Source organism: Macaca fascicularis, chromosome 1, assembly GCF_037993035.2.
Source record: "Macaca fascicularis isolate 582-1 chromosome 1, T2T-MFA8v1.1".
Taxonomy (NCBI): domain Eukaryota; kingdom Metazoa; phylum Chordata; class Mammalia; order Primates; family Cercopithecidae; genus Macaca; species Macaca fascicularis.
The window spans coordinates 223,724,603-223,751,745 of NC_088375.1; the positions used below are offsets into that span (position 1 = coordinate 223,724,603).

At 52.6% G+C, this 27,143-nt stretch overlaps 2 protein-coding genes across 2 annotated transcripts in view; both read left to right on the forward strand.

Annotated features, from left to right (window-relative positions):
- Positions 1-9,890, forward strand: part of EXOSC10 (exosome component 10) — a 30,415-nt gene extending 20,525 nt beyond the window's left edge. Inside the window, exons 18-25 of the mRNA XM_005544806.4 lie at positions 2,570-2,665; positions 2,893-2,964; positions 4,768-4,852; positions 6,302-6,375; positions 7,048-7,219; positions 8,115-8,176; positions 8,737-8,813; positions 9,755-9,890. Coding sequence (XP_005544863.3) covers positions 2,570-2,665; positions 2,893-2,964; positions 4,768-4,852; positions 6,302-6,375; positions 7,048-7,219; positions 8,115-8,176; positions 8,737-8,813; positions 9,755-9,785 — 669 coding nt within the window. The 3' untranslated portion in view covers positions 9,786-9,890. The remainder of the gene's footprint in view (positions 1-2,569; positions 2,666-2,892; positions 2,965-4,767; positions 4,853-6,301; positions 6,376-7,047; positions 7,220-8,114; positions 8,177-8,736; positions 8,814-9,754) is intronic.
- Positions 9,891-18,196: 8,306 nt separating this feature from the next.
- Positions 18,197-23,596, forward strand: SRM (spermidine synthase). The gene is made up of 8 exons (XM_005544808.2): positions 18,197-18,468; positions 18,899-19,019; positions 19,351-19,443; positions 21,349-21,502; positions 22,035-22,118; positions 22,207-22,352; positions 23,101-23,223; positions 23,300-23,596. Exons 1-8 carry the CDS (start codon positions 18,302-18,304, stop codon positions 23,318-23,320), a joined length of 909 nt encoding a protein of 302 aa, XP_005544865.2. The 5' UTR covers positions 18,197-18,301; the 3' UTR covers positions 23,321-23,596.
- Positions 23,597-27,143: the final 3,547 nt, after the last annotated feature.

Consider the following 27,143-nt stretch of genomic DNA (forward strand, 5'->3'; position numbering starts at 1 on the left):
CTGTTGTCGAACAGCACCTAGTAGGAGGAGGGCTTGCGCTAAGAGAACATACAAGCAGGACTTTGTTGACAAGCTGCAGCGATGGCTGCAGAAAAACGGTTCACCTGGATGCCCATCTTGGGTGGCGTAGGTGTGCTGTCCGACGAACTGTAGAATGTGCACTGCCCGTAGCTTCCTGCCTGACTCCAGCATCACATATGTGTGCTTTCAGTGAAGAAGAGGAACGCTTTTGAAACCCTTTTTTTTTTTTTTTTTTTTGATACAATGTTGTTCTGTCACCCAGGCTGGAATGCAGTGGCACAATCATGGCTCACTGCAGCCTTTCCCTCTGAGGCTCAAATGTTCCTCCTGCCTCAGCCTCCCAAGTAGCTGGGATTACAGGCATGAGTCACTGCACCCAGCTGTTTCACTTTTTTTGTTTGTTTGTTTTGTCTGTTTTTTTTTTTTTTTTTTTTTTTTTTTTTTTTTTAAGGCAGAGTCTCGCTCTGTCGCCCAGGCTGGAGTGCAGTGGCGCGATCTCGGCTCACTGCAAGCTCCGCCTCCCAGGTTCACGCCATTCTCCTGCCTCAGCCTTCTGAGTAGCTGGGACTACAGGCGCCCGCCACCGTGCCCGGCTAATTTTTTGTATTTTTAGTAGAGACAGGGTTTCATTGTGGTCTCGATCTCCTGACCTTTGTGATCTGCCCACCTCGGCCTCCCAAAGTGCTGGGATTACAGGCTTGAGCCACCGTGTCCGGCCTTTGTTTGTTTTTTTGAGATGGAGTTTCGCTCTTGTCGCCCAGGCTGGAGTGCAGTGGCACCATCTTGGCTCACGCGTTCTCCTGCCTCAGCCTCCCTAGTAGCTGGGATTGCAGGTACCCGCCACCGCACTCAGCTAATATTTTACATTTTTAATAGAGATGGGGTTTCGCTATGTTGGTCAGGCTGGTCTCGAATGCCTGACCTCAGGTGATCTACCTGCCTAAGCTTCCTAAAGTGCTGGGATTACAGACATGAGCCACCACACCCGGCTTTTTTTTTGTTTTTTTTTTGTTTTTTGAGACAGGATCTCACTCTGTCACCCAGGTGGGAGTACAGTGGCACCATCTTGGCTCACTGCAACCTCTGCCTCCTGGGCTCAAGCAATCCTTCTGCCCCAGCCTTCTCCCGAGTAGCTGGGACTACAGGCATTTGCCACCATGCCCAGCCAATTTTTGTATGTTTTGTGGAGATGGGGTTTCACCATGTGGCCCGGGCTTGACTTTTGTTTTTAACTTAATCTCATAAATCTAGATTGGGCCTTGCTTTAGCAGTTAATGAGAAAATATGAGGTGCTTTAGTTGACCTCAGAGCTAATTTGAGTCATGAAGGTAATTTATTAGCTAAACATGTTAGCATGAACTCTGGGCTGCTTTGATATGGAAGTGCTGTTTGGGGTAAAGGAGGCTGTGGTCTCCCCACAATCTGTGTTGCAGAGGGGCATAATTACAAATGAAGCAAAAGGATAGCACATATTTATGAACCCAGTTGGAAGCAGCATTTTGTTGCATAATTTCAATGATTCCCTGTAAAGGTATGTAATATTAAATTTCAGGCATGGTGCGGTGGCTCCCAGCACTTTTGGAGGGCAAGGTGGGCAGATCACCTGAGGTCAGGAGTTTGAGACCAGCCTGGCCAACATGGTGAAACCCTGTCTCTACTAAAAACACAAAAATTAGCCGGGGGTTGTGGTGCATGCTTGTAATCCCAGCTACTCGGGAGGCTGAGTCAGGAGAATCGCTTGAACCGGGGAGGCAGAGGTTGCAGTGAGCAGAGATCACACCACTGCACTCCAACCTGGGCAACAGAGCAAGACTCTATCTCAAAAAAATACATACATACATACATAAAATAAATTTCAGGCATCAATTAAGACCTCATATTCTAGAGCCAGACCATGCTGGGTTTAAATCCTTGGTCTGCTCATATTCACTGCAAGCCTCTGAAAGACTGTCACAACCTCTGTAGGCCTCAGTTTCCTCCTCTGTAAGGTGGTGAGAGTAATACCACCACATAGGCTATGAGGACATGGTGAGAATTCACTGATCCAGCACATTGATATTGAAATGCTACTGGGTGCTGTTGCAGACACAACGCCTTATACATAGGACAGTGCATGAAAAATTAGCCTTAGCCATTGGTATTAATATCACTGTTACTGGCTGGGTGCATGCGGTGGTTCATGCCTGTAATCCCAACACTTTGGGAGGCCAAGACGGGTGGATCACTTCAGGTCAGGAGTTCAAGACCAGCCTGGCCAAATATGGTGAAACTTGGTCTCTGCTAAAAATACAAAAATTAACCGGGCATGGTGGCACGTGCTTATAATCCCACCTACTCAGGAGGCTGAGGCAGGAGAATCACCTGAATGCAGGAGATGGAGGTTGCAGTGAGCAGAGATCACACCACTGCACTCTAGCCTGGGCAACAGAGCGAGACTCTGTCTCCAAAAACAAAAAAAAATCACTATTCACTATTGCTGTCTTGCTTGCGTCTTGATGTCACAGATGATCATGGTTATTAGTGATCATTTTTTTGTCTGTCCCTGCAGGAACCTAGTGCTGAAGACAATAAAAAGGGTCCATTGACAATTGCACAGAAAAAAGCCCAGAACATCATGGAGTCCTTTGAAAATCCATTTAGAATGGTGAGTCGTAGTTTTGTGTACTCAGGGCTGACAGGATATATAGAGATGCCTACAGCTGTACATGCTTTCACCTGGGAAGGAAGCCTCTGAAGCCAGTGTGTCAGCTGCCCTGGTGTCCAGGCAAAGACGCTGACATGGCACCAGCAGCCCCCCATCTGAGCACCTCTGCGCTGTGGGCCTAGATTCCGTTCCCAGCAACGTTTCACACAGCCGTTTCCTTCCTCCAGTTTCTGCCCTCACTAGGACACCGTGCCGTCTCTCAGGCAGCGAAGTTCGATCCATCAACAAAAATCTATGAAGTAAGTGGACTTGTCACCTGTTCTAAAAGAGACTTTTTTGTTGTTATTTGTTTTTTTTTTTGTTTTTTGAGACGGAGTTTCATTTTGTCACCCAGGCTGGAGTGCAGTGGCACGATCTCGGCTCACTGCAGCCTCCACCTCACAGGTTCAAGCAATTCTTCTGCCTCAGCCTCCCGAGTAGCTGGGATTACAGGCACCTGCCATCATGCCCGGCTAATTTTTGTAGAGATGGGGTGTCACCATGTTGACCAGGCTGGTCTCGAACTCCTGACCTCAGGTGATCCACCCGCCTCGGCCTCCCAAAGTGCTGGGACTACAGGCGTGAGCCACTGCGCCTGGCCCTAAAAGAGACTTTCTAAGAAAAGGGGATTTCCTAATTATTCAGACCAGGTTTCTGTTGTAGACAAGTCCATCTCATCTGTGAATCCCCTGACAATGAAGGCAAAAGCCCTTTATTTTCTAGCGTTGTTTCTAGGGAAAGGGTCCAGAACTTCAGTGAGATTCTTAAAAGCACTGGGAAACCTTGTAAGAAACAAATCTTCACTTGCGGTTTTTTAATTGAGGTTTAATCTATATGTAGTAAAGTACACAAATATTAAGTATACAGCTTGATGCATTTTTACAGATGTCTGTTACTTTAAGGATCTTAAAGGTGACAGCTTTAATTTTAAAACACTCTATCTTACTTATCTGGCTTGTTTTTACCAGCATTATGAGTAAGGATGAGAACACACCTCCCCTAGACCCCCTTGAGATATTTCCGGGAGCCAGCACGTGAACTATGGTTCGCAGCCTCCTTCTTCCCTGCAGGAAGCCTCTATTCTGATGACATGAGTGACTGGCTCCCTCTGTGTGGCAGCAGAACTCTTGTGTTAGGCAAAACCGACAGGTCCCCTGGCCCTAGCCCTGTCCCTGTCCCTGAGTTAGCTTGCTATTTTTAGAAATGGGGAATCAGGCCGGGCGCAGTGGCTCAAGCCTGTAATCCCAGCACTTTGGGAGGCCGAGACGCGCAGATCACGAGGTCAGGAGATCGAGACCATCCTGGCTAACACGGTGAAACCCCGTCTCTACTAAAAAAACACAAAAAAAACTAGCCGGGCGAGGTGGCGGGCGCCTGTAGTCCCAGCTACTAGGGAGGCTGAGGCAGGAGAATGGCGTAAACCCGGGAGGCGGAGCTTGCAGTGAGCTGAGATCCGGCCACTGCACTCCAGCCTGGGCGACAGAGCCAGACTCCGTCTCAAAAAAAAAAAAAAAAAAAAAAGAAATGGGGAATCAGGTGGGGCTTCTGCCTCCTCTCCTCTTTTCCTCTGATGGGTTGTGGCACATTGAACAACCGCACGTCCCGTGTGTTATGCCCAGTGTCACCTCCATGTGTTGTAACGCCATAGGTCAGTGGGGTGTCATAAGGAAACACAGCAGACTTGTGGAAGCCCAGCCTTGAGTCTGCCTCTGTCATTTACTGACCGTGTTCCTTGGACAAGTTATTTAGTCTCCCCGAGCCTGTTTGCTCATCTCTAAAGAGAGGGTGATGACAGTACCTTTGTCCCAGGGTTACAGAGAGATTGAACGAGATGACGGATGGCCCAGTGCCTGGAGGACAGTAGCACTTTGTCCCCCTTAATAGCGATTTTAGCAATAAAGCCAGCATGAAATTTGTTTTTCATGCCCTTAGATTTGAAACTTATGACTTAGAATGTGTGTACTTCTTAGGTTAACCTGCCCTACATCATCTCATGAAAAGTAAGACAGACTTGGGTGGCTGACTTTGGAGGGTTTTTTTTGTTATATTTGCTTTCATTATAGATCAGCAACCGTTGGAAGCTGGCCCAGGTGCAAGTACAAAAAGACTCTAAAGAAACTGTCAAGAAGAAGGCAGCTGAGCAAACAGGTAGCACTCACTTCCTTGTAACTCAGTCAGCTGTTAAAGGACGGCTGTTGCACATCAGCTGTTTCAGCCACGTGCTGGATACGGCTGTGAATGAAGTAGGCACAGCCCCTGCTCTGTGGGGCTTCCCTTCTGCTGAGGGATGGTGGCCAATCAGTGTCTATCCTGGCAGATGGCAGCAGGTGCTGTGCAGAGAGATGGGTGGGGAGTGCTGGGGGGGTGCTGTAGCTGTCTCGACGGTGGTTGGAGAAGGCAGTCTAATGAATGTGACATTGACGAGACCTGCAGTGAGCTAGAGAAGAGTTCTGGAGCCACAGCACAGCGAGCCCAGAGGCCCTGAGGGTAGTTCACTAGGCATGCTCAGCAGCAGCAAGTGGGCCTGCATGAGCAGAGCGGGTAGAGAAGAGCAGGAAATGGGGAAAGAGCCGGCAGGGGCCCACAGGATGATGCTGCCTTTTACTCTGAGTTCAGAAGCCAGGAGGGTGCTGAGCAGACACAGGGTGGGAAGTGACTGACATGTGGCCCTCTGGCTGCTGTGTCAAGAGCAGACGATAGGTGACAGGATGGGAACCCAGGAAGGGAGAGGAGACATGACAGTGGCCCAGGCAAGAGGGAACAGTGGCCTTGAGACCAGCGTGGGAGCAGAAGAGGTGGCGAGAACCTATCAGAGCCTGGATCTGTCCCGTAGCAAAGCTGACAGCATTTGAGGATGAGGTGGATGTGGCAGGTGAGAGAAAGGAGGGAGTTTTGTTTTTTTTTTTTTGTTTTTTTTGGAGACGGAGTCTGGCTCTGTCGCCCAGGCTGGAGTGCAGTGGCCGGATCTCAGCTCACTGCAAGCTCCGTCTCCCGGGTTCACGCCATTCTCCTGCCTCAGCCTCCCGAGTAGCTGGGACTACAGGCGCCGCCACCTCGCCCAGCTATTTTTTGTATTTCTTAGTAGAGACGGGGTTTCACCGTGTTAGCCAGGATGGTCTCTATCTCCTGACCTCGTGATCCGCCCGTCTCGGCCTCCCAAAGTGCTGGGATTACAGGCTTGAGCCACCGCGCCCGGCCTAAAGGAGGGAGTCTTGGATGAAGATTTTGTCCTGAGCAGCTGGAAAGCTGGAGTTGCTGGCAGCCGAAGTAGCTGGTTTGAGCCAGCTTGTCCACTATGGTGATGGTGATGATCCTGTTAAACGCCCTCAGGTCCACAGGCCACTGAGCATTTGGGTTCACAGGACAGGAGCAGCCAGGGCCAGGGAGAATCAGCTCAAGTGTAGGTGAAGGTGCACAGCGCACCTGAGCCTGAGCCCTCAGGCAGCCTGTCCTGCGGAGATGCGGGACCAGGGAGCTGCGAGGGAGGAGGGATCAGCCATGACAACCCCTGTGGCTAGGCCAAGTCGGAGGAGGATGGAGATGGAGGAGGGTGGTTGCTGGATTCAGCAACTCCAGAGACAGTTCTCTCCCTTGCAGCTGCCCGGGAACAGGCAAAGGAGGCGTGCAAAGCTGCAGCAGAACAGGCCATCTCCGTCCGACAGCAGGTCGCGGTACGTGCCAGCCTTTCTCCTTTTTCCTTTGAAAAACGATGCCCCTCCTTGTGGTCAGGATCTTCCTTGGGTATCTTAGGGGGCTTGCCCTATGCTTTGTATTAAGTCCTGACTTCTTTTCAGTTCACCTCTTTTTTAATTTCTTTTTTTTAAAAAAAAAATAGTGACATGGTCTTACTCTTACCCTGATGCCCAGGCTGAAGTACAGTGGTGCGATTATAGCTCATAGCAGCCTTGTACTCCTGGGCTCAAACGATCCTCCCACCTCAGCCTCCCAAGTAGCTAGGACTACAAGCACGCACCACCATGCCCGGCTACATTTTTTTTCATTTTTCTGTAGAGATAGAGGTCTTGCTATGTTGCCCAGGCTGGTCTCAGACTGCCTAAAGAAGTCCTCCCACCTTGGCCACCCAAAGCACTGGAATTATAGGCATGACCACTGCACCTGGCCTGCTTGCCTTTCTTAAATGACCTCATGTCATTGTCCAGTGAGGAATTGGTTTCAGCTGACCCTGAGTGTTGGTCCGAAGTTCCAGCCATAGCTCCTCTTCCCACCACTGACAGTTCTTCTTACCACTTAGGCAGCTGGATCCCAGCTACTGCTGAGGCCGGCAGGGTTCCCTCTCCCATGTGTCTCCCTGTTCCTCCCCCACATCTGTTCCTGATCTACAGCTAGAAAATGCTGCAAAGAAGAGAGAGCGAGCAACAAGTGACCCAAGGACCACAGAACAGAAACAAGAGAAGAAACGACTCAAAATTTCCAAGAAGCCAAAGGACCTAGAGCCGCCAGAAAAAGAGTTTACGCCTTATGACTACAGCCAGTCAGACTTCAAGGCTTTTGCTGGTGAGGAAGTACTGGGGCCCCATAGGGGGGCATCTGTGTGCGTGAGAGGGGAGGAAGCCAGAAAGAGACTGCAACGTAGGGGCCAAGTGAGCCCTGCGCAAGGCATGGCGCTCGCCAGGAATTGTTGGAGTAGTCCAGAGAGGCCGTGGCAATGTGGACAGTCGCCTGCAGCCTCGTTGCCACCTCCTCCACTGGAGCTTACTCTCTTGGTGGCCTCCATGGTGGGTTAGTAAGATCACCTGTCACTTCCATTGTGACCAGGGCTCCATCCTTCCTCACTGTAACTTGTGCCCATAAACCCTCTCTCTCTCTCTCTCTTTCTCTCTTCCACACACACACACACACACACACACACACACACACACACTGAGGATTTTGTTTGTTGAAAAATCTCAAAACCTATGACATGAACCCCTATGGGTGCTGGGGCTATGAGAGTCTGTCTGCTTCGAAGGGGCTCCAGATGGCATTCCCGACTCGAGCAGCCTTTGGCACAACATGCTCCTTTGGAAAAGAGAGCGCAGAGGCCATTCCACACAGTGGCCCTTTATACAGGAGTGTCGCCTCAGAGCCCGAGTTCCTGACGGCATCACCCAGCACAGAGATCAGAATGGACTTCCTTATGTGCAGGGGCCACTGCTGTAGCCACCTGCCCCTAACGTCCCTGCGACTAGAGCCAAGAGAAACAGGCCTGGTCTTCAGACTGCCCACAGGGACCAGGATCACCATGTATTCATTTACATGAGCCACGAGCCGCAGCCCCTCATTGTGACAGGGGTTGCGCTCTGACAGCCAAGGCTTGCCTGAGTGTCGTGGTCCCGGCCTCGCTGTGAGCCTGTGATGCCTGGTAACTCATTGACCTGACCGCAGGTCTCTCTCATCTCTTACCTTGCAGGAAACAGCAAATCCAAAGCTGCTTCTCAGTTTGATCCAAATAAACAGACCCCTTCTGGCAAGGTAAGGACTGTTCCTGGAGGATTTTAGCACGCCCGTGGCACCTATTTTTGACCTCCTCCTCTGCTGAGAAGACAGGCCCATCCAGGAGTCCATTCCTTTGCATATCTTTTTCCTCACCTCATTTCTTCCCAAGCGCGGGCAATACCCGTCAGCTACCCCGGCAACTCATAAAACGAGGCTGTAAAAGCTGGCGTGTGGTTTTAAAGGGTGTTATTCTGTGTTTGCTACCATGGGAACCACAGCTGCAGGCCAAAAGCACCCCCTTTGGGGCCAGCACAAGCCTGCATTCGCCCCACGTGGGTGTTGGTGCTGGTGCCAGGGAAACAGCATGGCTGCAGGTTCCACAGGCGCGGGGACAGGGCTGCTTTGGGGCCCTCCTGTTCCTCTTGCAGCGCATCCTAGCAGCTTTGCCTTCAGAGACACAGAAACGTCCTCTCGCAGGGAATCTAAAGTCACACCTGTGCTGCTAGAATCTTTGGCCCCCTGAGCTCAGGTGTGTGTTTCTGTGTATCTTGTGGTCAAGGTGCCTACCCAGCTTAAACGGTTTCTTTTCTTTCCAGAAATTCATTGCAGCCAAAAAAATTAAACAGTCGGCGGGAAACAAAAGCATGTCCTTTCCGACGGGAAAGTCAGACAGGTACGTGGTGGATGGCGGTGTGGCCCAGGGAGCCCAGTGAAAAAGCACCTGCCCTGCATGGTGCAGTCAGTGGGGATCGAGTGCCCAGGGGTCTTCAACCAGGATGCCTCAGAGAACCTCCCACAGCCAGGTCCCTCTCACCACTCGGAAAACAAGGGCGGGACGTGATTTGCTCTGTGCCACACATCACAGAGCCAGGCACTGCGCCCCAGGACTCAGATGCCCCTTGTTCCTGGCTTTCCAGTTACTGTGTTTCCTGGGGTCACCTCAGGGAAAATAGGTGTGAATAGTTACGAAATTTTCCTGGACCAGCCTATTAGGAATGAGGAAAAAGCACGTATGGGTTATCCTTGTTGTTGAAGAGTGGTTTGACTTGGTTTTGTTTTGGTTTGTGACAGTCTCATTCTTTCACCCAGGCTGGAGTGCAGTGGCACAATCTCGGCTTACTGCAACCTCCGCCTCCTGGGTTCAAGCAAGTCTCTCACCTCAACCTCCCGAGTAGCTGGGATTACAGGTGCCTGCCACCATGCCCGGCTAATGTTTTTGTATTTTTCATAGAGATGGGGTTTTGCCATGTTGGCCAGGCTGGTCTCAAACTCCTGGCCTCAGTTGATCCTCCCAACTCGGCCTCGCAGAGTACTTGGATTACGGGTGTGAACCACTGCACCTGGTGAAATGTTTTTGTTAAAAACATAAAATCCTAATAATCAAGCTGACCCTGAGGTTAGGGGACTTGCCCGGGGGCAGGAAGAACAGGTCTGCCTTCTCGAGATGCTGCTCAGCTCAGCCAACTCTGGTGGGCCGCCAAGTTCTCGGGGGCCCCTGAACAAGCCATTCTCCCTCTGTTCTGCATGATTAAGGTTTGCACCGTTTTGTAAACCATCTGAGAACATCCAGCCAACCCAGAAGAAATAACTGTTGTTTTTACACTGTCTCTGCAGAGGCTTCAGGTACAACTGGCCACAGAGATAGTCCTGGAAGACACGCAGCACCCGTGGACCAGAAGCACCAAATGCCAGTGCTGCTTTTGTACAGACGTATTTTTAAACCATTAAAAAATATTCTTCCTGGAAGAAAGCTGATTCCTGACTTTTATTTTGTTGCCGCCACAGCTCTGGGCAGGTTGCCATCCTGTTCAGGCAACCATCTTCAGCTGTCTGGGCAGGTGAGTGTGTTCCAGGGGTTATGGTGACTTCTAGAAAAATCCAGAGCTGGCTGGACACGGTGGCTCACACCTGTAATCCCAGCACTTTGGGAGGCCAAGGTGGGCGGCTCACGAGGTCAGGAGATCGAGACCATCCCGGCCAACACAGTGAAACCCCCTTTCTACTAAAAATACAAAAAATTAGCCAGGCGTGGTGGCGGGCACCTGTAGTCCCAGCTACTCGGGAGGCTAAGGCAGGAGAATGGCATGAACCCGGGAGGCGGAGTTTGCAGTGAGCTGAGATCTCACCACTGCACTCCAGCCTGGGCGACAAGGCGAGACTCTGTCTCAAAAAAAAAAAAAGAAAAAGAAAAAAATCCAGAGCCACTCCCGAGGAGGAATATGAGACAAATTGCTGGGACTCAGAAGTGGCAGCACCTGCAAAGCAGAAGCTGTGATGTTCATCGCTCCACTTGGAGAGGGTTCTCTGGGCAGTTTCACTTCCTTCCTGAGCCTTCAAATAACATGAATGGAGCCACCTGGTTAAAAAATGCCATCGGGAAAGGAAGTGGTAAGGTGCCCTAGAGCTAGCAGTGGCTCCTGAGGACCTGTTCTCTACTCTGTTCTGTTCTTTTTTTTTTTTTAATCGACTTTTTTTTTTTTCTGATTATAGAAGTAATAACATGTTCATTGCAGGAAATGTGGGAAATATAGTAAAATGCAAGGTCGGACGTGGTGGCTCACGCCTGTAATCCCAGCACTGTGGGAGACTGAGGCAGGCGGATCACCTGAGGTCAGGAGTTCATGACCAGCCTAGCCAACATGGTGAAACCCCATCTCTACTGAAAATACAGAAATTAGCCAGGCATGGTGAGCACCTGTAATCTCAGCTACTCGGATGGCTGAGGCAGGAGAATCGCTTGAACCTAGGAGGCAGAGGTTGCAGTGAGCTGAGATTACACCACTGCATTCTAGCCTGGGCAGTAGAACAATACTCTCTCAAAAACAAAAGAAAAATACAAAGAGAAAATTTTAAGCATCTGTAGTCCTGCCACACAAAGATGTTTTGTTTTTTGTTTTTGTTTTTGTTTTTTTTCTTCTTCTTTTTATGAGATAGGGTCTCACTCTGTTGCCTAGTCTGGAGTGCAGTGGTGTGATCTTGGCTAACTGCAGCCTTGACCTCCCAGGCACAAGTGATCCTGCCGCCTCAGCCTCCCACATAGCTAAGACTACAGGCACATGCCACCACACCTGGGTAATTTTTCTTATGTTTTATAGAGACGGGGTCTTGCTGTGTTGCCCAGGCTGGTCTTGAACTCTTGGCCTCAAGCGATCCTCCCATCTTGTCCTCCCAGTGTTGGGATTTCAGGCATGAGCCACCACGCCCAACTGAGATAATCTTTAACATTTTGCTGTATTTCCTTGTAAACTTTTGCTATGTGTATATAGATACATCTTTTTAATATATCTTGGGTTTAGGTTTCTATCATTTTTCACCTTGAAAGTTTATATTGTGACACTTTTCTCAATCTAAAATTTAGTTTTGCCAACCCCCACTGTTAAACATTTAGGTTTTCATTTTTGGTACTATTCTTAATAATGCAGCACTGAACCTTTGTATAAATTTGTGACCCAATCTCTGATAATTTCTTTTTTTTTTTTTTTTTTTTTTTTGAGACGGAGTCTTACTCTGTCACCCAGGCTGGAGTGCAGTGGCCGGATCTCAGCTCACTGCAAGCTCCGCCTCCTGGGTTTACACCATTCTCCTGCTTCAGCCTCCCAAGTAGCTGGGACTACAGGCGCCCACCACCTCGCCCGGCTAGTTTTTTGTATTTTTTAGTAGAGACGGGGTTTCACTGTGTTAGCCAGGATGGTCTCGATCTCCTGACCTCGTGATCCGCCCGTCTCGGCCTCCCAAAGTGCTGGGATTACAGGCTTGAGCCACCGTGCCCGGCCTCTGATAATTTCTTTAGAATTTCATTTTATTTTAATCCTGAGATGGGCTAATAAGCACAGAATGCCATTACTTTGGTTTTTACAAATACTTAACCTAGGAACCTTTTTTCTTTGAAATGCATCCCACCAAGTATTGAGACTGCCAACTGTATATGATACCCTTTGGGGTGTACCAAACTAAATCACACATCACTGCTGTCAGAGAGCTCCCATTCAAGCAGAACAGCAGAGAACAGCCTTGTCCTAAGATAGGCTGGAGTTTGTATTAGCTAGGACTAGGTTGATTGCAAATGACAGAAAAGCCAAACTTTTAACAAGAGAGATGATTTGAGTGACTTTTAACAAGAGAGATGATTTTCCTCCTCTTTTGTAAATATAGTTGGTCCAGAGCTAGTGTGATGCTCATGATCATCAGACACAGACTCCTATTGTTTTACCATCCTCAGCTCAAATACAAGGCTGCTGCCTCATGATGCAGGGTGGCTGCCCTTGCTCCAGCCATTACTTTCTCATTCCCATCTGCTGGGAGGAGGAAAGAAGAGCACCCAATCTCTTTGAATAGGACACTGCCCATTTCAACTTCCCGTTGGTCAGAACTTAGTCACATGACCACAGCAAGGGATATTAGGAAATGTCATTATTTCAGTCATCCATGTGTCCAGCTAAAAGCCCAGGGTTCTATTATAGAATTTGGGAAGAACAGACATCGAAGGACAAAGAACAGTCACTGCCCAAAAATGGCAGTCTCTGCTATAAAAAATTGACAAGTGGAATTTTTTTTTTTTTTTCTGAGACGGAGTTTCGCTCTTGTTGCCCAGGCTGGAGTACAATGGCATGGCACAATCTTGGCTCACTGAAACCTCTGCCTCCTAGATTCAAGCAGTTGTCCTGCCTCAGCCTCCCAATGAGCTGGGATTACAGGCACCTGCCATCACACCCGGCTAATTTTTGTATTTTTAAGTAGAGACGAGGTTTCACCATGTTGGTCAGGCTGATCTCGAATTCCTGACCTCAGGTGATCCACTCACCTCAGCCTCCCAAAGTGCTGGGATTACAGGCGTGAGCCGCTGCACCCGGCCTCACAGGTGGAAATTTTTTTTTTTTTTTTTTTTTTTTTTGAGACAGAGTCTCACTCTTGTCACCCAGGCTGGAGCATAGTGGCGCGATCTCGGCTTACTGAAACCTCTGCCTCTTGGGTTCAAGCGATTCTCCTGCCTCAGCCTCCTAAGTGGCTGGGATTACAGGCGCCCACCACCACACCCAGCTAATTAGTAGAGACGGGGTTTTACCATATTGGCCAGACTGGTCTCGAACTCCTGACCTCAAGTGATCCGCCCGCCTCAGCCTTCCAAAGTGCTGGGATTGCACGGCGTGAGCCCCTGCACCCGGCCAAAATGAGAAATTCTTTTCTACTGAGGATGGCCTGAGAGGCCTCGTGAAAGGGGCATTCGGACTGGACCCTGAGGAGCAAGGGACTTCTAGAGAGCTCTCTGGCAGCGCTGCTCAAAGCGGAGGTTTCTGACAGCCCAGATGGGGGCTTGTCAGAAAGAATCCAGTGCCACCCAGAGCCAGGAGGCTGCCGGGGCCGCTGTGCTCACCCGGCTCTCCTGATGATTCTTCTGCCTGCTGAAGTTTGAGAACCACTGTTAGCTGAAGCCACAGGCCTGAGCCTGGCTGAGCGGGTGCATTGGTCTTACCACTGGTTAGAGACGGATGAAAACAGTCTCCCAGAGAGTTGAAATAATGCTGCACCCTTTCTTTGGAAGTTTTCCATATTGGTTTTGTCTTTTTTTTTTTTTTTTTTTTCTTTTTTGAGACGGAGTCTTGCTGTGCCCCAGGCCGGAGTGCAGTGGCGCGATCTCGGCTCACTGCAAGCTCCGCCCCGCCGGTTTCACGCCATTCTCCTGCCTCAGCCTCCCAAGTAGCTGGGACTACAGGCGCCCGCCACCTCACCCGGCTAATTTTCTTGTATTTTTAGTAGAGACGGGGTTTCACCGGGTTAGCCAGGATGGTCTCGATCTCCTGACCTCGTGATCCGCCCATCTCGGCCTCCCAAAGTGCTGGGATTACAGGCTTGAGCCACCGCGCCCGGCCTGGTTTTGTCTTTGTAATGATGTTTTTGTTTGTTTGTTTGTTTTTTGAGGTAGAGTCTCCCTCTCCAGTCGTTCAGGCTAGAGTGCAATGGCACGAACTTGGCTCACTGCAACCTCCACCTCCTGGGTTCAAGAAATTCTCCTACCTCAGCCTCCCGAGTAGCTGGGATTACAGGCGCCCACCACCACGCCTGGCTAATTTTTGTATTTTTAGTAGAGATGGGATTTCACCATGTTAGCCAGGCTGGTCCTGAACTCCTGACCTCAGATAATCCACCCACCTTGGCCTCCCAAAGTGCTGGGATTACAGGCCTGAGCCATGGCGCCCAGCCTTCTGTTTGTTTTTTAAAAGACAGGAACCTTAGACAGGAGTTTAAGATCTTTTCAAATGGTCAATCTTGCCAAATAAAAAGTTCGCAACCCAGTGTCAGTCCTTAGATGCTGTTTGCGCAGGTTTACTGATCCATCAACCCCAAAATCCAGAACTCTTGAGCCATGGGGTAGAGATGATGGTCTTCGGGTGTTCAAAGAACAGCTGGAGCTCAATGTCAGGTCACTTGGGGAGCACCTGGGACAGGACGAAGGAGGATGGGGAGCACATAAAGGGGTGTGTGTGGGTCAGAAACTGTACAGTGACTGAGTAGTGGAGTCCATGGCTGGGCCTGTGCTCCAAGAGGAAGGGAAAGGGATCTGGCAGGGCTGGCTGGGTTGGAGGTAGAGAGAATTTATGAGCAGGAAGGCTGTGTGCTCAAGGAGGTATGCTGCTGTTTGTGGTGCCTTAGGCAGCTTGCCATAGGCATTTTCAACCAAGCCACACCACGTAATGGCCAAAATTGTTCCCACTCATAACCACAGCTGTCTGCCTGGCTGAATGGAAGGCTAGAAAAATGACTCAAGTGCTAACTGCCTAACAAGCCTCTTGTGACAGACACATAACCACGTGGCAGCCCCATTTAAACCATTTCCTTGAACAGCAGCCATTGGCCCACCTTTCTCTCCTCTACCCTGTCTCCCCTTTTTCCTTTTATAACGACACTTTTTAGGAGCTTGGGTGGGATAGTTAACCCACTAGACACTTAAGCTTTATAACTGGATTTTTGAGGTACATTGGTCTGAATTTTAGGGAGAAACATTTCATGCTAAAGCCTGATTTTCTCAATCCTGGTTTTTTTTGTTTTTGTTTTTTGTTTTGATTTTTGGTGTTGGTTTTTTTGTTTTTGTTTTTTTGTTGTTGTTGTTGACAGGGTCTTGCTCTGTCACCTAGGCTGGAGTGCAGTGGTGCGACTGTGGCTCACTGAAACCTCCACCTCCCGGGTTCAAGCAATTCTCATGCCTCAGCCTCCCGAGTGGCTGGGATGACAGGTGCGTGCCACCATGGCAGCTAATTTTTGTATTTTTAGTAGAGATGGAATTTCACCACATTGGCCAGGCTGGTCTTGAACTCCTGACCTCAGGCGATCCGCCCCCTTCGGCCTCCTGAACTGCTGGGATTACAAGCATGAGCCACCACACATGGCCAATCCTGGTTTTTTTTCTGTAGACTTCTGTAGTCATCTGGCCTGACTTTAACGTCAATTGTGATTGTAACTGGGCTGTGCAGTAATGGCTACTTCTGGCAAAATCAGTTTTTCTTCCTCGTGACCTGAAGTCAGGTGGTATTTTTGGATTCACAGTGCTATACATTTGGGGGCTTTTTTGTCTGTAATTCAGGGTTTGGGTCTTCTCTAAACTTGGAAGGTTTGTGCAATCTCTGTGCACTCTGGCCCAGAGGTCTCAAGTTCTGTTCCTGCTGGAGGCTGAGGCCTCAGTTCCACTCCCTCTACAGGAAGACAAAGGATGTCAATGTGTGAGCCTTTGTCAATGTGAGGACCCACATGCCGGAGCAGCTTTGTCCAGCTTGTAGAAGGGATGGGATGGACTTGGCCCTCCACTTGCCCCTATGCAGTGCCCTGGAATGCCAGGGCCACGTCTACGGTCAGTCCTTCACCACCTAAAAGCAAGCTGATCCACAAGGCACCTGGCTGCATGCAGGCCTGCCATCTATGGCCACCATCCTCAGCTTCAGAGCTTATGATCTGGCTCAGGGAACACAGCCAAGTACACAGGCAGTTACAATCCAGAGGCAGAAATGTCTTCGAGGAAGTACAGGCAAGGTAGGCGAACACCTTGACCGAAGTACAGGGTTGAACCCAGTCAAGCCTGTAGCACTGGACACACTGACTCTTACCCACTATGTGGACCTTTCACGAATAATCTTTGTTCCTGGAACAAGTCCATGGAAGCTGTTGCCTAGCATTTTTTATTTTTTATTTTATTTTTTTTAGAGACAGGGTCTTGTTATGTTGCCCAGGCTGGTCTCGAACTCCTGGGCTCAAGTGGTCCTGCCTCGGCCTCCCAAAATCCTAGTATTAACAAGCCTGAGCCCTTGTGCCCAGCTGCCTAGCAATTCTTTTTTTTTTTTTTTTTTAGATGGAGTTTTGCTCTGTCACCAGGCTGGAGTGCAGTGGCGCAATCTCGGCTCACTGCAACCTGCACCTCCCGGGTTCAAGCGACTCTCCTGCATCAGGCTCCCGAATAGCTGGGATTACAGGCGTCCGCCCCGACCCTGGCTAATTTTTTGTATCTTTAGTAGAGTCGAGGTTTCACCATGTTGGCCAGGCTAGTCTTGAACTCCTGACCTCAGATGATCCACTCGCCTTGGCCTCCCAAAGTGCTGGGATTACAGGCCTGAGCCACCGCGCCCAGCCTATGCCTAGCAATAATTTTTTTTTTTTTTTTTTTTTTTTAAGACGGAGTCTCGCTCTGTCGCCAGGCTAGGCTGGAGTGCAGTGGCGCAATATCGGCTCACTGCAATCTCCACCTCCCGGGTTCAAGCGATGCTCCTGCCTCAGCGTCCCGAGTAGCTGGGACTACAGGCGCGCACCACCACGCCCAGCTAACTTTTGTATTTTTAGTAGAGACGGGGTTTCACCATGTTAGCCAGGATCGTCTTGATCTCTTGACCTCGTGATCTGCCCGCCTCGGCCTCCCAAAGTGCTGGGATTACCGGGGTGAACCATCGCGGCACCTAGCAATTCTTTAGCGGTCTTGGTTTACCTCCCCTTTAGAAGGGGCTTAAAGGCAAGCCAGGCACATTGTTGCCTAGGCTTGAGGCTTGCTCTCACCGATAAACAACACTTACTCAGCTCTGGGGACGACACAGGAAACGTTCCCCACCTCCAGGCGGAGGCTGCAAAACGTGTCAAAACCATCCCTGACATAATGTCAAGAGTAGCTTATACCAGTTTCATCTTCCTTGGCATTCGAACTGCGTGTAGAACAATTAGCATTTAATATTTGGTAATTAGCATGCTTAATGTGATTCTGAGAAGTTCTTTGACATTCTCATAAAAACAGAAAGCACATTCCCACCCACCCTTCAAGGAGCAAGACCCAGTTTGTCAAGAAAAATTGCGTGCCAGTCTTTTCTGGTGCTGAATATGTATGTTCTGGGCCTCTTCCTGGACACTTGGTAAATTTAGAAACTCGTTTAGAAAAGCACTTCTCTCGTATTCAACAGCCATAGGCTCATGGCTCAGAGGAACTAAGGGAAAATGGCTAAATCCAGCTTGTTAATTCGCGGACTGTGATGATTCTTTCCAAGTAAATAAAAACCCTCAGTTCGCCCCGACGAGCCACATAATCTGTTCAAATCCAACAAGGAACCAGATTTTGGACGCAGCGAGGGATACGTTCTACTCGCTCCGTGCAACAACGTAACCCACTGTAGCTGCCCGCTCCCGTGTCTCCAGCCCAAAGGCTGACTCCCGAATCCGCACGTCCCAGCGCTCTCGCACTCCGCACCAAGCCCGAGTCCCGCAGTCCCTAGCGGCCCTCGGTGCTTCCCAACCCCGAGAAGGGAGCAGAGGCCGGTGGTGCACCGCCCCGGCTGGTTGAGGCGGAGGAAGGACCCAGACCCCTTCCGCCGGTCCAGCCCGCCCCGGAACCCTGCCCGGCAGCCCGGCCCCGGCCGGGCCCCACGTGGCCCCTGCAGCGGGCCGCACTACCTTGCTGCCGCCGACGGACGGCGCCCCCCAGCCACTCCGCGCCGCTCTGCGTGCCGGTGGCCAATGAGCGCCCGGCGAGGCCCCTTTGCCATTGGAGAGCGCGGGTTCCGCCCCCGCCGGCAGGCCCCGCCCCGCGCCCGGGTTAGGTTGCGGCGCGGGCGGCGGGCGGAGCTGGTCCCGTTGTGCTGCGGCTCCGCGCGGCCTGCAGTCCCGGGCCCGCGCCCCGCGCCGCCCGCCCGCCTGCCCGCCATGGAGCCCGGCCCCGATGGCCCCGCTGCATCCGGCCCCGCCGCCATCCGCGAGGGCTGGTTCCGCGAGACCTGCAGTCTGTGGCCCGGCCAGGCCCTGTCGCTGCAGGTGGAGCAGCTGCTCCACCACCGGCGCTCGCGCTACCAGGACATCCTAGTCTTCCGCAGGTACCGCCGCTGCCCGCGGGCGCCGGCTTCCTCGGCTCAGCCCAGGCCGCCTGCTGCCCGCCTCACGGGCCCCTCCACGCCGGGACCCAAGCCGGCCGGACCCCGTCCTGCCCTGGCTCCCTCGCCACCCCTCACCCCGCCTCCCTGGGCTGGGGCTGGGGCTGCGGGCTGGCCTCTTGGGCGGGGGAGCCGGAGTCTGCGCCCCGCTCCACGTGTCAGCCTCGGGATACGTCAGAGCCCGAGTAGACCCCGGTTCCCACCCCAGCCTCCACCCGGCGGCCCGCCTGCCGTTCCTTGCCACGTGTCACCATCGCTCTTCACCCCTGGGACCCCTAGGCGGGGTGGGGAGACCCTCCTCACCCAGGGCGGCTTGGGGTATGTTTTCCCCACCCCAGAGAACCCAGGCCCCTGACTGTCACTCCGCCCGCAGTAAGACCTATGGCAACGTGCTGGTGTTGGACGGTGTCATCCAGTGCACGGAGAGGGACGAGTTCTCCTACCAGGAGATGATCGCCAACCTGCCTCTCTGCAGCCACCCCAACCCGCGAAAGGTACCCCAGTGTCCCCTGGAACAGTGCCGGACGAGGGGCGGCCCCAGGTGTGCCCCGGACTCTTCCCAGATGCTGCCTGCACGGTTGTCAGAGAAAGTGCTAGCAAGGCCAGGGAGTCCCGCAGAGAGGTGGGGGCCGACACTGACGCCGCCTCGGAAGCCTAGGGCAGCCCTGGAAGGAACTTCCAGGAAAGGGGACACCAGCACGAAAGATTTTCCGAGGGTAGAAAATGATGAGGCCCGTGGGTCCGAGGGACCAGGGGGTCTGCTTCTGGGTCCTGGGGGCGCCCAGTTCTGCCAGGGCCCCTGCCTTTACTGCCCCCTCCTCCCAGGTGCTGATCATCGGGGGCGGAGATGGAGGTGTCCTGCGTGAGGTGGTGAAGCACCCCTCCGTGGAGTCTGTGGTCCAGTGTGAGATAGACGAGGTGAGTGCCGGCATAGAGCCAATTGGGGGGGGTTTGAGTCCTGGTTCTCCCGCCGGCCAGCTGTTCCCTTGAAATGGGTGCACACCCCTGAGCAAGGCAGGTGGGGCCTGTTTCCCCATCTGGAAAACACCTGGTCAGGGAGGGTTCAGTAGGAAAACCAGATGGCAGAGAGCCTGGCAGGTGGTGAGGGCACCTGCGTGGCGAGTTCTTAGTAAGACTAAGCAGATTTTTTTTTTTTTTTTTTTCTTCTGAGACGGAGTTTTGCTCTTGTTGCCCAGGCTGGAGTGCAGTAGCACAATCTTGGCTCACTGCAACCTCCACCTCCCAGGCTTAAGTAATTCTTCCACCTCAGCCTCCCAAGTAGCTGGGATTACAGACATGTGCTACCATGCCCAGCTAATTTTATATTTTTAGTAGAGATGGGGTTTCTCCATGTTGGTCAGGCTGGTCTTGGACCTCGTGACCTCAGGTGATCTGCCAGCCTTGGCCTCCCAAAGTAGTGGGATTACAGGCGTGAGCCATCCCGCCCAGTCGACTAAGCTGATTTTTAAGCTGATTTTTAATCTCATCCCCCGGCAGGGCCCAGAGACAGCTCAACTATTAGTACATTACCCCTTACGCTCAGTAGCTGCTCACTAAAATCATGCTACGTGCCAGGTGTTGCCCGGGTACGGGGACAGTAGTAGACAGATCAGTCCCTGCCCCCTAGGAGCTGATGTCCTAGTTAAAGGAGACATCAAATGGCCAGACATGGTGGCTCACGCCTCCCAGCACTTCGGGAGGCTGAGGTGGGCGGATCACAAAGTCAGGAGTTTGAGACCAGCCTGGCCAACATGATGAAACCTCCATCTCTACTAAAAATACAAAAAAAAAATGGCAGGACTTGGTGGCATGCGCCTGTAATTCCAACTACTTGGGAGGCTGAGGCAGGAGGTTGCATTGCAGTGAGCTGAGATCGTGCCCCCGCACTCCAGCCTGGGCAGCAAAGCAAGACTCTGTCTCGAAAAAATATTGACTGGGCGGACGTGGTGGCTCACGCCTGTAATCCCAGCACTTTGGGAGGCTGAGGCGGGTGGATCACCAGGGCAGGAGATCCGAGACCATCCTGGCTAACACGGTGAAACCCCGTCTCTACTAAAAATACAAAAAATTAGCCGGGCATGGTGGCAGGCGCCTGTAATCCCTGCTACTCGGGAGGCTGAGGCAGGAGAATGGCGTGAACCCGGGAGGCGGAGCTTGCAGTGAACTGAGATCGCGCCACTGCGCTCCAGCCTGGGTGACACAGCGAGACTCCATCTCAAAAAAGAAAAAAAAGAAAAGAAATAAATAGGAAGGGACAAGAAAGCCACTCAGACAGGGTGATTTGGTCTGGAAGGAGCGGGTAGGGATGGGAGAGAGGAGCTCAAGCCACAGGCAAGAGCCGGCTCTCGAGGAGAAAGAGAGGTACCAGAGTTTTTCCCGCTTTACACATTATAAACTGAGGTTCCTGAAAGGGGCCAGCTGTGGAGGCTCACAACTGTAATCCTAGCGCTTTTCGGAGGCCGAGGTGGGAGGATCCCTCGAGCCTAGGAGTTCGAGGCAACATAGGGAGACTCCATCTCTACCAAAAATTTAAAAAGTAGCCGAGCATGATGGAACACACTCGAAGTCCCAGCTACTCAGGAGGCTGAGGTGGGAGGATCACCTGAGCCCTGGAGGCCGAAGGTGCAGTGAGCCATGATCCATGCCACTGTACTCCAGCCTAGGCCACAGAGTGAGATCCTGTCTCAAAAAAAAAAAAAAGAAAAAGGAAGGGCTTGGCCAAGGCCACTTGCCTGTGAGGCACTTGGAGGGTCCCACGTGGCTGTGTCTGGCTCCAGGTCCCCCAGCCCCTTGGCCCAGTCTGGTCCCTCCCATCCCCTCCAGGATGTCATCCAAGTCTCCAAGAAGTTCCTGCCAGGCATGGCCATTGGCTACTCTAGCTCGAAGCTGACCCTACATGTGGGTGACGGTTTTGAGTTCATGAAACAGAATCAGGATGCCTTCGATGTGATCATCACTGACTCCTCAGACCCTATGGGTAAGCAGCGGATGGGCCCCAGGGTTTTCTGACAGCTGCGGGTCTGGAGGTCAGCCTCCCCCAGGCCTTCAGAGTCGAGGATAGAGCAGCCTCCCGCCCCTTGAACTAGAGCTGTACTTTTCCCTTCTCAGTTGTTACCTGCCCTCTGAAACATGGCTCAGGACAGTAGGCAGGAGCCAGGCCACTGCCCTGAGTTCACAAACTGGGCCCCAAGGAGAGTGGGGATCTGGCATTGGGACACTGAGGCCCCTGTGTCCTCTTCAGCCTCCCCTCTGCTCTGGACTGGTCAGCACTGGAGTGGGGGCAGGCTCTAGTCTTGGACCAAGGCCTGGGGTAGAGGTTCCTCTGCTGTGGTGCCAATGACACTCCCCCAAGAATGGGACTCAGGTGTGGAGCCTGTCACCCACAGACCTGGGTTCAGATCCTGGCTCTGGCCACCTGGCAGCTGTGTGGGTCTGTGTCACGGGGTAAGAGTGGCCCTGGAGGTCTCAGCCAGACTGTGTTCAGTGTGTCTCCCTCCATCCTTCCCGAGGCCCCGCCGAAAGTCTCTTCAAGGAGTCTTATTACCAGCTTATGAAGACGGCCCTCAAGGAAGATGGTGTCCTCTGCTGCCAGGGTGAGCCACAGGCCTGGAGCAGTGGGGCGGGGTGGGTGGGGCAGGGCAGGGCAGGCCCTGCCAGATGCTGATGCTTCGGGGCCCCCAGGCGAGTGCCAGTGGCTGCACCTGGACCTCATCAAGGAGATGCGGCAGTTCTGCCAGTCCCTGTTCCCCGTGGTGGCCTACGCCTACTGCACCATCCCCACCTACCCCAGCGGCCAGATCGGCTTCATGCTGTGCAGCAAGAACCCGGTGAGATGGGGGCGCCCACGGGTGGGGGTCGGGGGAAGGTGGGCGTAAATAAAGAGCCCTCCCCTGCCGGGCGCGGTGGCCACTCCTGGAATCCCAGCGCTTTGGGAGGCCGAGGCGGGCGGTCACGAGGTCAGGAGATGGAGACCATCCTGGCTAACACGGTGAAACCCCATCTCTACTAAAAATACAAAAAAATTATTTTTTGTATTTTTACAATACAAAAATACAAAACAGCGGACACGGCGGCGTTTGCCTGTTGTCCCAGCTGCTGGGGAGGCTGAGGCAGGAGAATGGCGTGAACCCGGGAGGCGGAGCTTGCAGGGAGCCGAGATCACACCACTGCACTCCAGCCTGGGGGACAGAGAAAGGCTCCATCTCAAAAAAAATAAATAAAAAAAAAGAGCCGTCCCCAGGCCAGACGCGGTGTCTCACACCTGGAATCCCAGCACTTTGGGAGACCGAGGCGGGCAGATTGCTTGAGGTCAGGAGTTCAAGACCAGCCTGACCAACATGGAGAAACTCCATCTCTACTCAAAATACAAAAAAAACCCAAAAACAAAATTAGCTGGGTGTGGTGGCGTGTACCTGAGGCTGAGGCAGGAGAATCACTTGAACCCAGGAGGCAGAGGTTGCAGTGAGCTGAGATAACGCCACTGCACTCCAGCGTGGGCAACAGAGTGAGACTCTATCTCAAAAAAAAAAAAAAAAACAAAGTGCCCCCCCTGATGTGCCCCGGCCCGGTCCCCAGAGCACCAACTTCCAGGAGCCGGTGCAGCCGCTGACGCAGCAGCAGGTGGCACAGATGCAGCTGAAGTACTACAACTCCGACGTGCACCGCGCCGCCTTCGTGCTGCCCGAGTTTGCCCGCAAGGTGGGTGGCCTGTGGGGCCAGGTGGGGGGACCCAGGGACCCAGAGCACCCTCCTGACTGGCCTCGTGTCCCTCCAGGCCCTGAATGACGTGAGCTGAGCCCAGGTGCCACCGCGGATGCCACCCAGGACCTCGGACCTTGGAGCCTGCAGGGTGCCTCGGCCCCTCTAGCCCTGGGCCAGACCTCCTCCCGGCTCTCGCCCACCAACCAAGTGTTACAAGCCCCAGAATGCTGCCCGGCCTGCCCTGCTAGGCGGACTGTCTGTGTGTCTGTCTCTCTGGCGTTCCACCTCCAAGCCTATACCAGCTGTGTACAGCGCCATCTCTCTGCCTTCTGTTGCCCCTCACTCACCAAACACGTGTATTTATAGCAAAGATTGGAGTTCTGTGTCTCCTGACCTTGGCTGGGCCCAGGCAGGGCCACATTCATTGGGCGCCTCTGGGGTGAGGGTCTGCAGGGGCCTTGCTGTCTGACCCCCAAGGGTCTGCTGCAGGCCTGGGGCTGCAGGTGGGCCCTCGTGGATAGCCTGGGGCACAGAGGATCACCGCAGTCATGTGGGACCCAGAACTGTCCTGGGAAGCTGACATAGCCGTACCAAACCTTTCACAAGACCACTGGTGACAGCCCCCCAAGGCAGTGGGGTGAGTGAGGTCAGGGTGGGGCTGCCCGGGAACCTCCTCAGAATTGAGGCCACTCATAGGTGTAAGTCAGGTCCCATCCAGGTGCTCCAGGGCAAATACAGGAAGGGGTAGCAGGGCTAGTTTTTTGGGCCTTTTTAAGCACACCAGGAGCTTAACACTGGCCCGGTGACTATGCCCTGACCCCACTCAAGGTATTCAGGCTTGGGTTCAAATTCCCACCATGCCCTGCCTCCCGTGTGGACAAATTGAGAAAGCAGATGTGGGCGCCCGCACCAGGGACTGCGAGGACAGGGGCTGTCCCCTCTCCAAGGTGCTGAACTCCTGCCTTCCAGGACGCAACGGTGGGAGGAGGACAGAAAAAGAACCCTCCTTGCATGGGCATGGGCCTGAGTTGCCAACCCCTTTCCCCACCCTGGGCAGGGCCTGGGCCACAGGATGAATCAGGGTGGGAGGCCCCACTCCCAGCTGAGGCAGCCACCTCAGAGCCCTGACTCACCCGGGAATGTTCTCCGGGACATCAGAATAAGGGGGATTCAATTTCGCCATAAACTCTGGCCTCAGGCCAGTCACAGCCCTCCAGGCTCCACCCGCCCCCCACTCCCCACCCCTGTGAGCTCACCAGACTGAGCACCTTCAGATCTTTGGCCCATCAGCAGATCTGACCTCAGGCTAACTTCTCCAGGCCACCCTGACCTTTCAAATCAGTCTGGGGAGCTGGCGTCTGCCCCGGGACCTTCACAGTCCCAGGGAAGGCCCGAGAGGAGCAGCTGGCGGTCAGGTGGGTTGGCAGGGGCTATTTCTGGAGCCTAACAGGCCAGGCTGCAGCTGGGTGGACCAGGCACTTCCATCTAATCTTCACAACCACCTGCCTGCAAGGTACTGTTCCTGCTGCACAGAGAGGCAAGGCGATGTGCCTAAGGACACACAGCCAATCAGCAGCCACCGTCTGAGGCCACTCCACCCTGCTCACCCCAGGGCCTCCTGCATCTCAGGCCAGGCACTCTGAATGTCCTGGCATGGATGGTCTCTCTGACATCTACTCCCTGGCCAAGATCCAGGCAGGAATGCTGCCCCCTTAGAGGGAGGATCCCATGACCCCCTAGGCGTGAGGGCCTTTCCCCAAGGGCTCTGGAATCAGACCTCGGTCCAGATCTCAACTCTGCTTCCCTTAGCTCTGTGACCTGCAGCCATGCAGACCCTCTGCCTATTACCCCGATGTCAGAGGGGGAGCACAACGTCCGTTAGGAAGCTTTGGTGAGAAGCACATGCGACACAGCACTCAACCAGTGCCAGCGCTCTGCACTGGCCCATCAGGACCACCTATCAGGGCGAGGAGAGAGGAGGGAGGGTGGACCAGGTTGCAGAAACAGCCGGGGCCATCTGGGAAGCAGGAGATCTGAGAAGCAGCAGCAGGAAGATGAAGTTGCTGGCAGCGTGGATCCTCTGCCTCCCCAGCCTATAGTCAAGTCTATACACACACCTGCCCGCCTTGAAGGGGCATGTGCCAGGGATGGGGGCAAGCCTGAGCCCCACAACCAGGTGAGTGCAATGCAGCCCAGGATAATTACTGAAACAAGCAGCCTTGATGAAGACACAACCTGGGTCCCCCAGAATCTTTGGGCCCAGAAATTTTTGGGCCACAAACAGGCCCAGTGTGGCATGGGGAATAACATCAATCCTATCTAGACTTTTCAAAATTTGATTTATTAAAATGAGCCAGGCCCCCGGCTTAAGGATTCATGGGTCCCTGTGGCTTGTCAGAAGAAAAATCACAGTCCTCCTCCCGCGGCCTCTTTCCCTCTTGGAGCTAATTATTTTGGTGTTTATCTTCTGTAGCAGAAAAAGAAATCGATTTGGTGTTTGTCCCCACTTCCTGCCACGGAGCCCCTAACACCTTTGGAAATTCCTGATGGGTAGGAGTGTCTTGTCATTCCTTATATGCTCCGTCAGATAACTCCCGAGTTTATGCTAACGCAGTGATTTAGGGTAGAGCCCCCAGGGAGCTTCAGGGTGGGGTTGGTAAGACCTAAAGACTGGAGGGTTGGGACTTTCACCCCACCCAGTGACCACCAGGAAAGGATCAGGAGAAGTCTGGAGATGAAGCTCTACAAATTCATGAACAATGAGCGCAGCCCGGGGTTGGTGGCTCATGCCTGTAATCCCAGCACTTTGGGAGGCCGAGGTGCACAGATCACTTGAGGCCAGGCTCGTTGGGAAGCCAACGTCGCAAAACCTCGTCTCTACTAAAAATACAAATATTAGCCGGGCGTGGTGGCGCGCGTTGATATCGCCAGCTACTCAGGAGACTGAGGCTGGGGAATCGCCTAAACCCAGGAAGCAGAGGTTGTGAAACTACCTTTGCCAAATTATGACTGAGACAGTGAAGGAGACCTATCTTAACCAACTCCATCTTGCTTCTAACCGCCAAGCTGTCCTTGTTCATTCTTGAGTGTAGGCTGAACTAACTTTGGGAGAAACTTAGTTTATGGTTTAAACAAAGACGGTCACAGTCCTTTCTCAAAGCAGATGTTCTTGCCTGGGGACTAGATTGTCATTGTAGGATTAACATTAGCCACAAGATTAGAAATGATGGTTTAGAGTCATGCAGCTGGAGGCTACAAGATTCCAACCCTCCCTAAACTGCTCCTAAAATCAGTCCTTGAGATATTTTGCAGACCCTGCACTTCATGGCCCCACCCAGATGGATAAACTGGCTCATCTGATCCTGTGACTCTGACCCAGGAACGGACTCAGTGCAAGAAGACAGCTCTGAATCCGACTTCCTGTGATTTCATCCCTGACCAACAGCACTCCTGGCTCACGGGCTTCCCCCACCCACCAAGTTATCCTTAAAAACTCTGCTCCCCAAATGCTCGGGGAGACTGATTTGAGTAGCAGTAAAATTCTGGTCTCCCGCACAGCCAGCTCTGCGTGAATTACTCTTTCTCTATTGCGATTCCCAGGTCTCGATGAATCAGCTCTGTCTAGGCAGCCAACAAGGTGAACCCCTTGGGTGATTACAGTTACAGTGAGGCGAGATCGCACCACTGCACTCCAGCCTGGGCGACAGAGCAAGATTCTGTCTTAAAAATAATAATAATAATAATGAAAAAACAGTTAAAGAAAATAAAAGGAAAAAGCAAAAGAAAATAAAAGAATAACTCTGGACGGAAATAGAGTTATAATTTAGCATTGATCAGGCTGCACTCTGGCAGTTACCTCCATGTAACTGAAAGTCAGGTAGCACCGTGCCCGACCAGGCTTTTCTTTAAGAATTGCT

Coding starts and splice junctions, on each gene's coding strand:
- SRM (XM_005544808.2), top strand. CDS start 18,302: ATGGAGCCCGGCCCCGATGGCCCCGCTGCATCCGGCCCCGCCGCCATC. Junction 19,020..19,350: donor GCCACCCCAACCCGCGAAAG/GTACCCCAGTGT, acceptor CCCTCCTCCCAG/GTGCTGATCATCGGGGGCGG. Junction 23,224..23,299: donor TGCCCGAGTTTGCCCGCAAG/GTGGGTGGCCTG, acceptor GTGTCCCTCCAG/GCCCTGAATGACGTGAGCTG.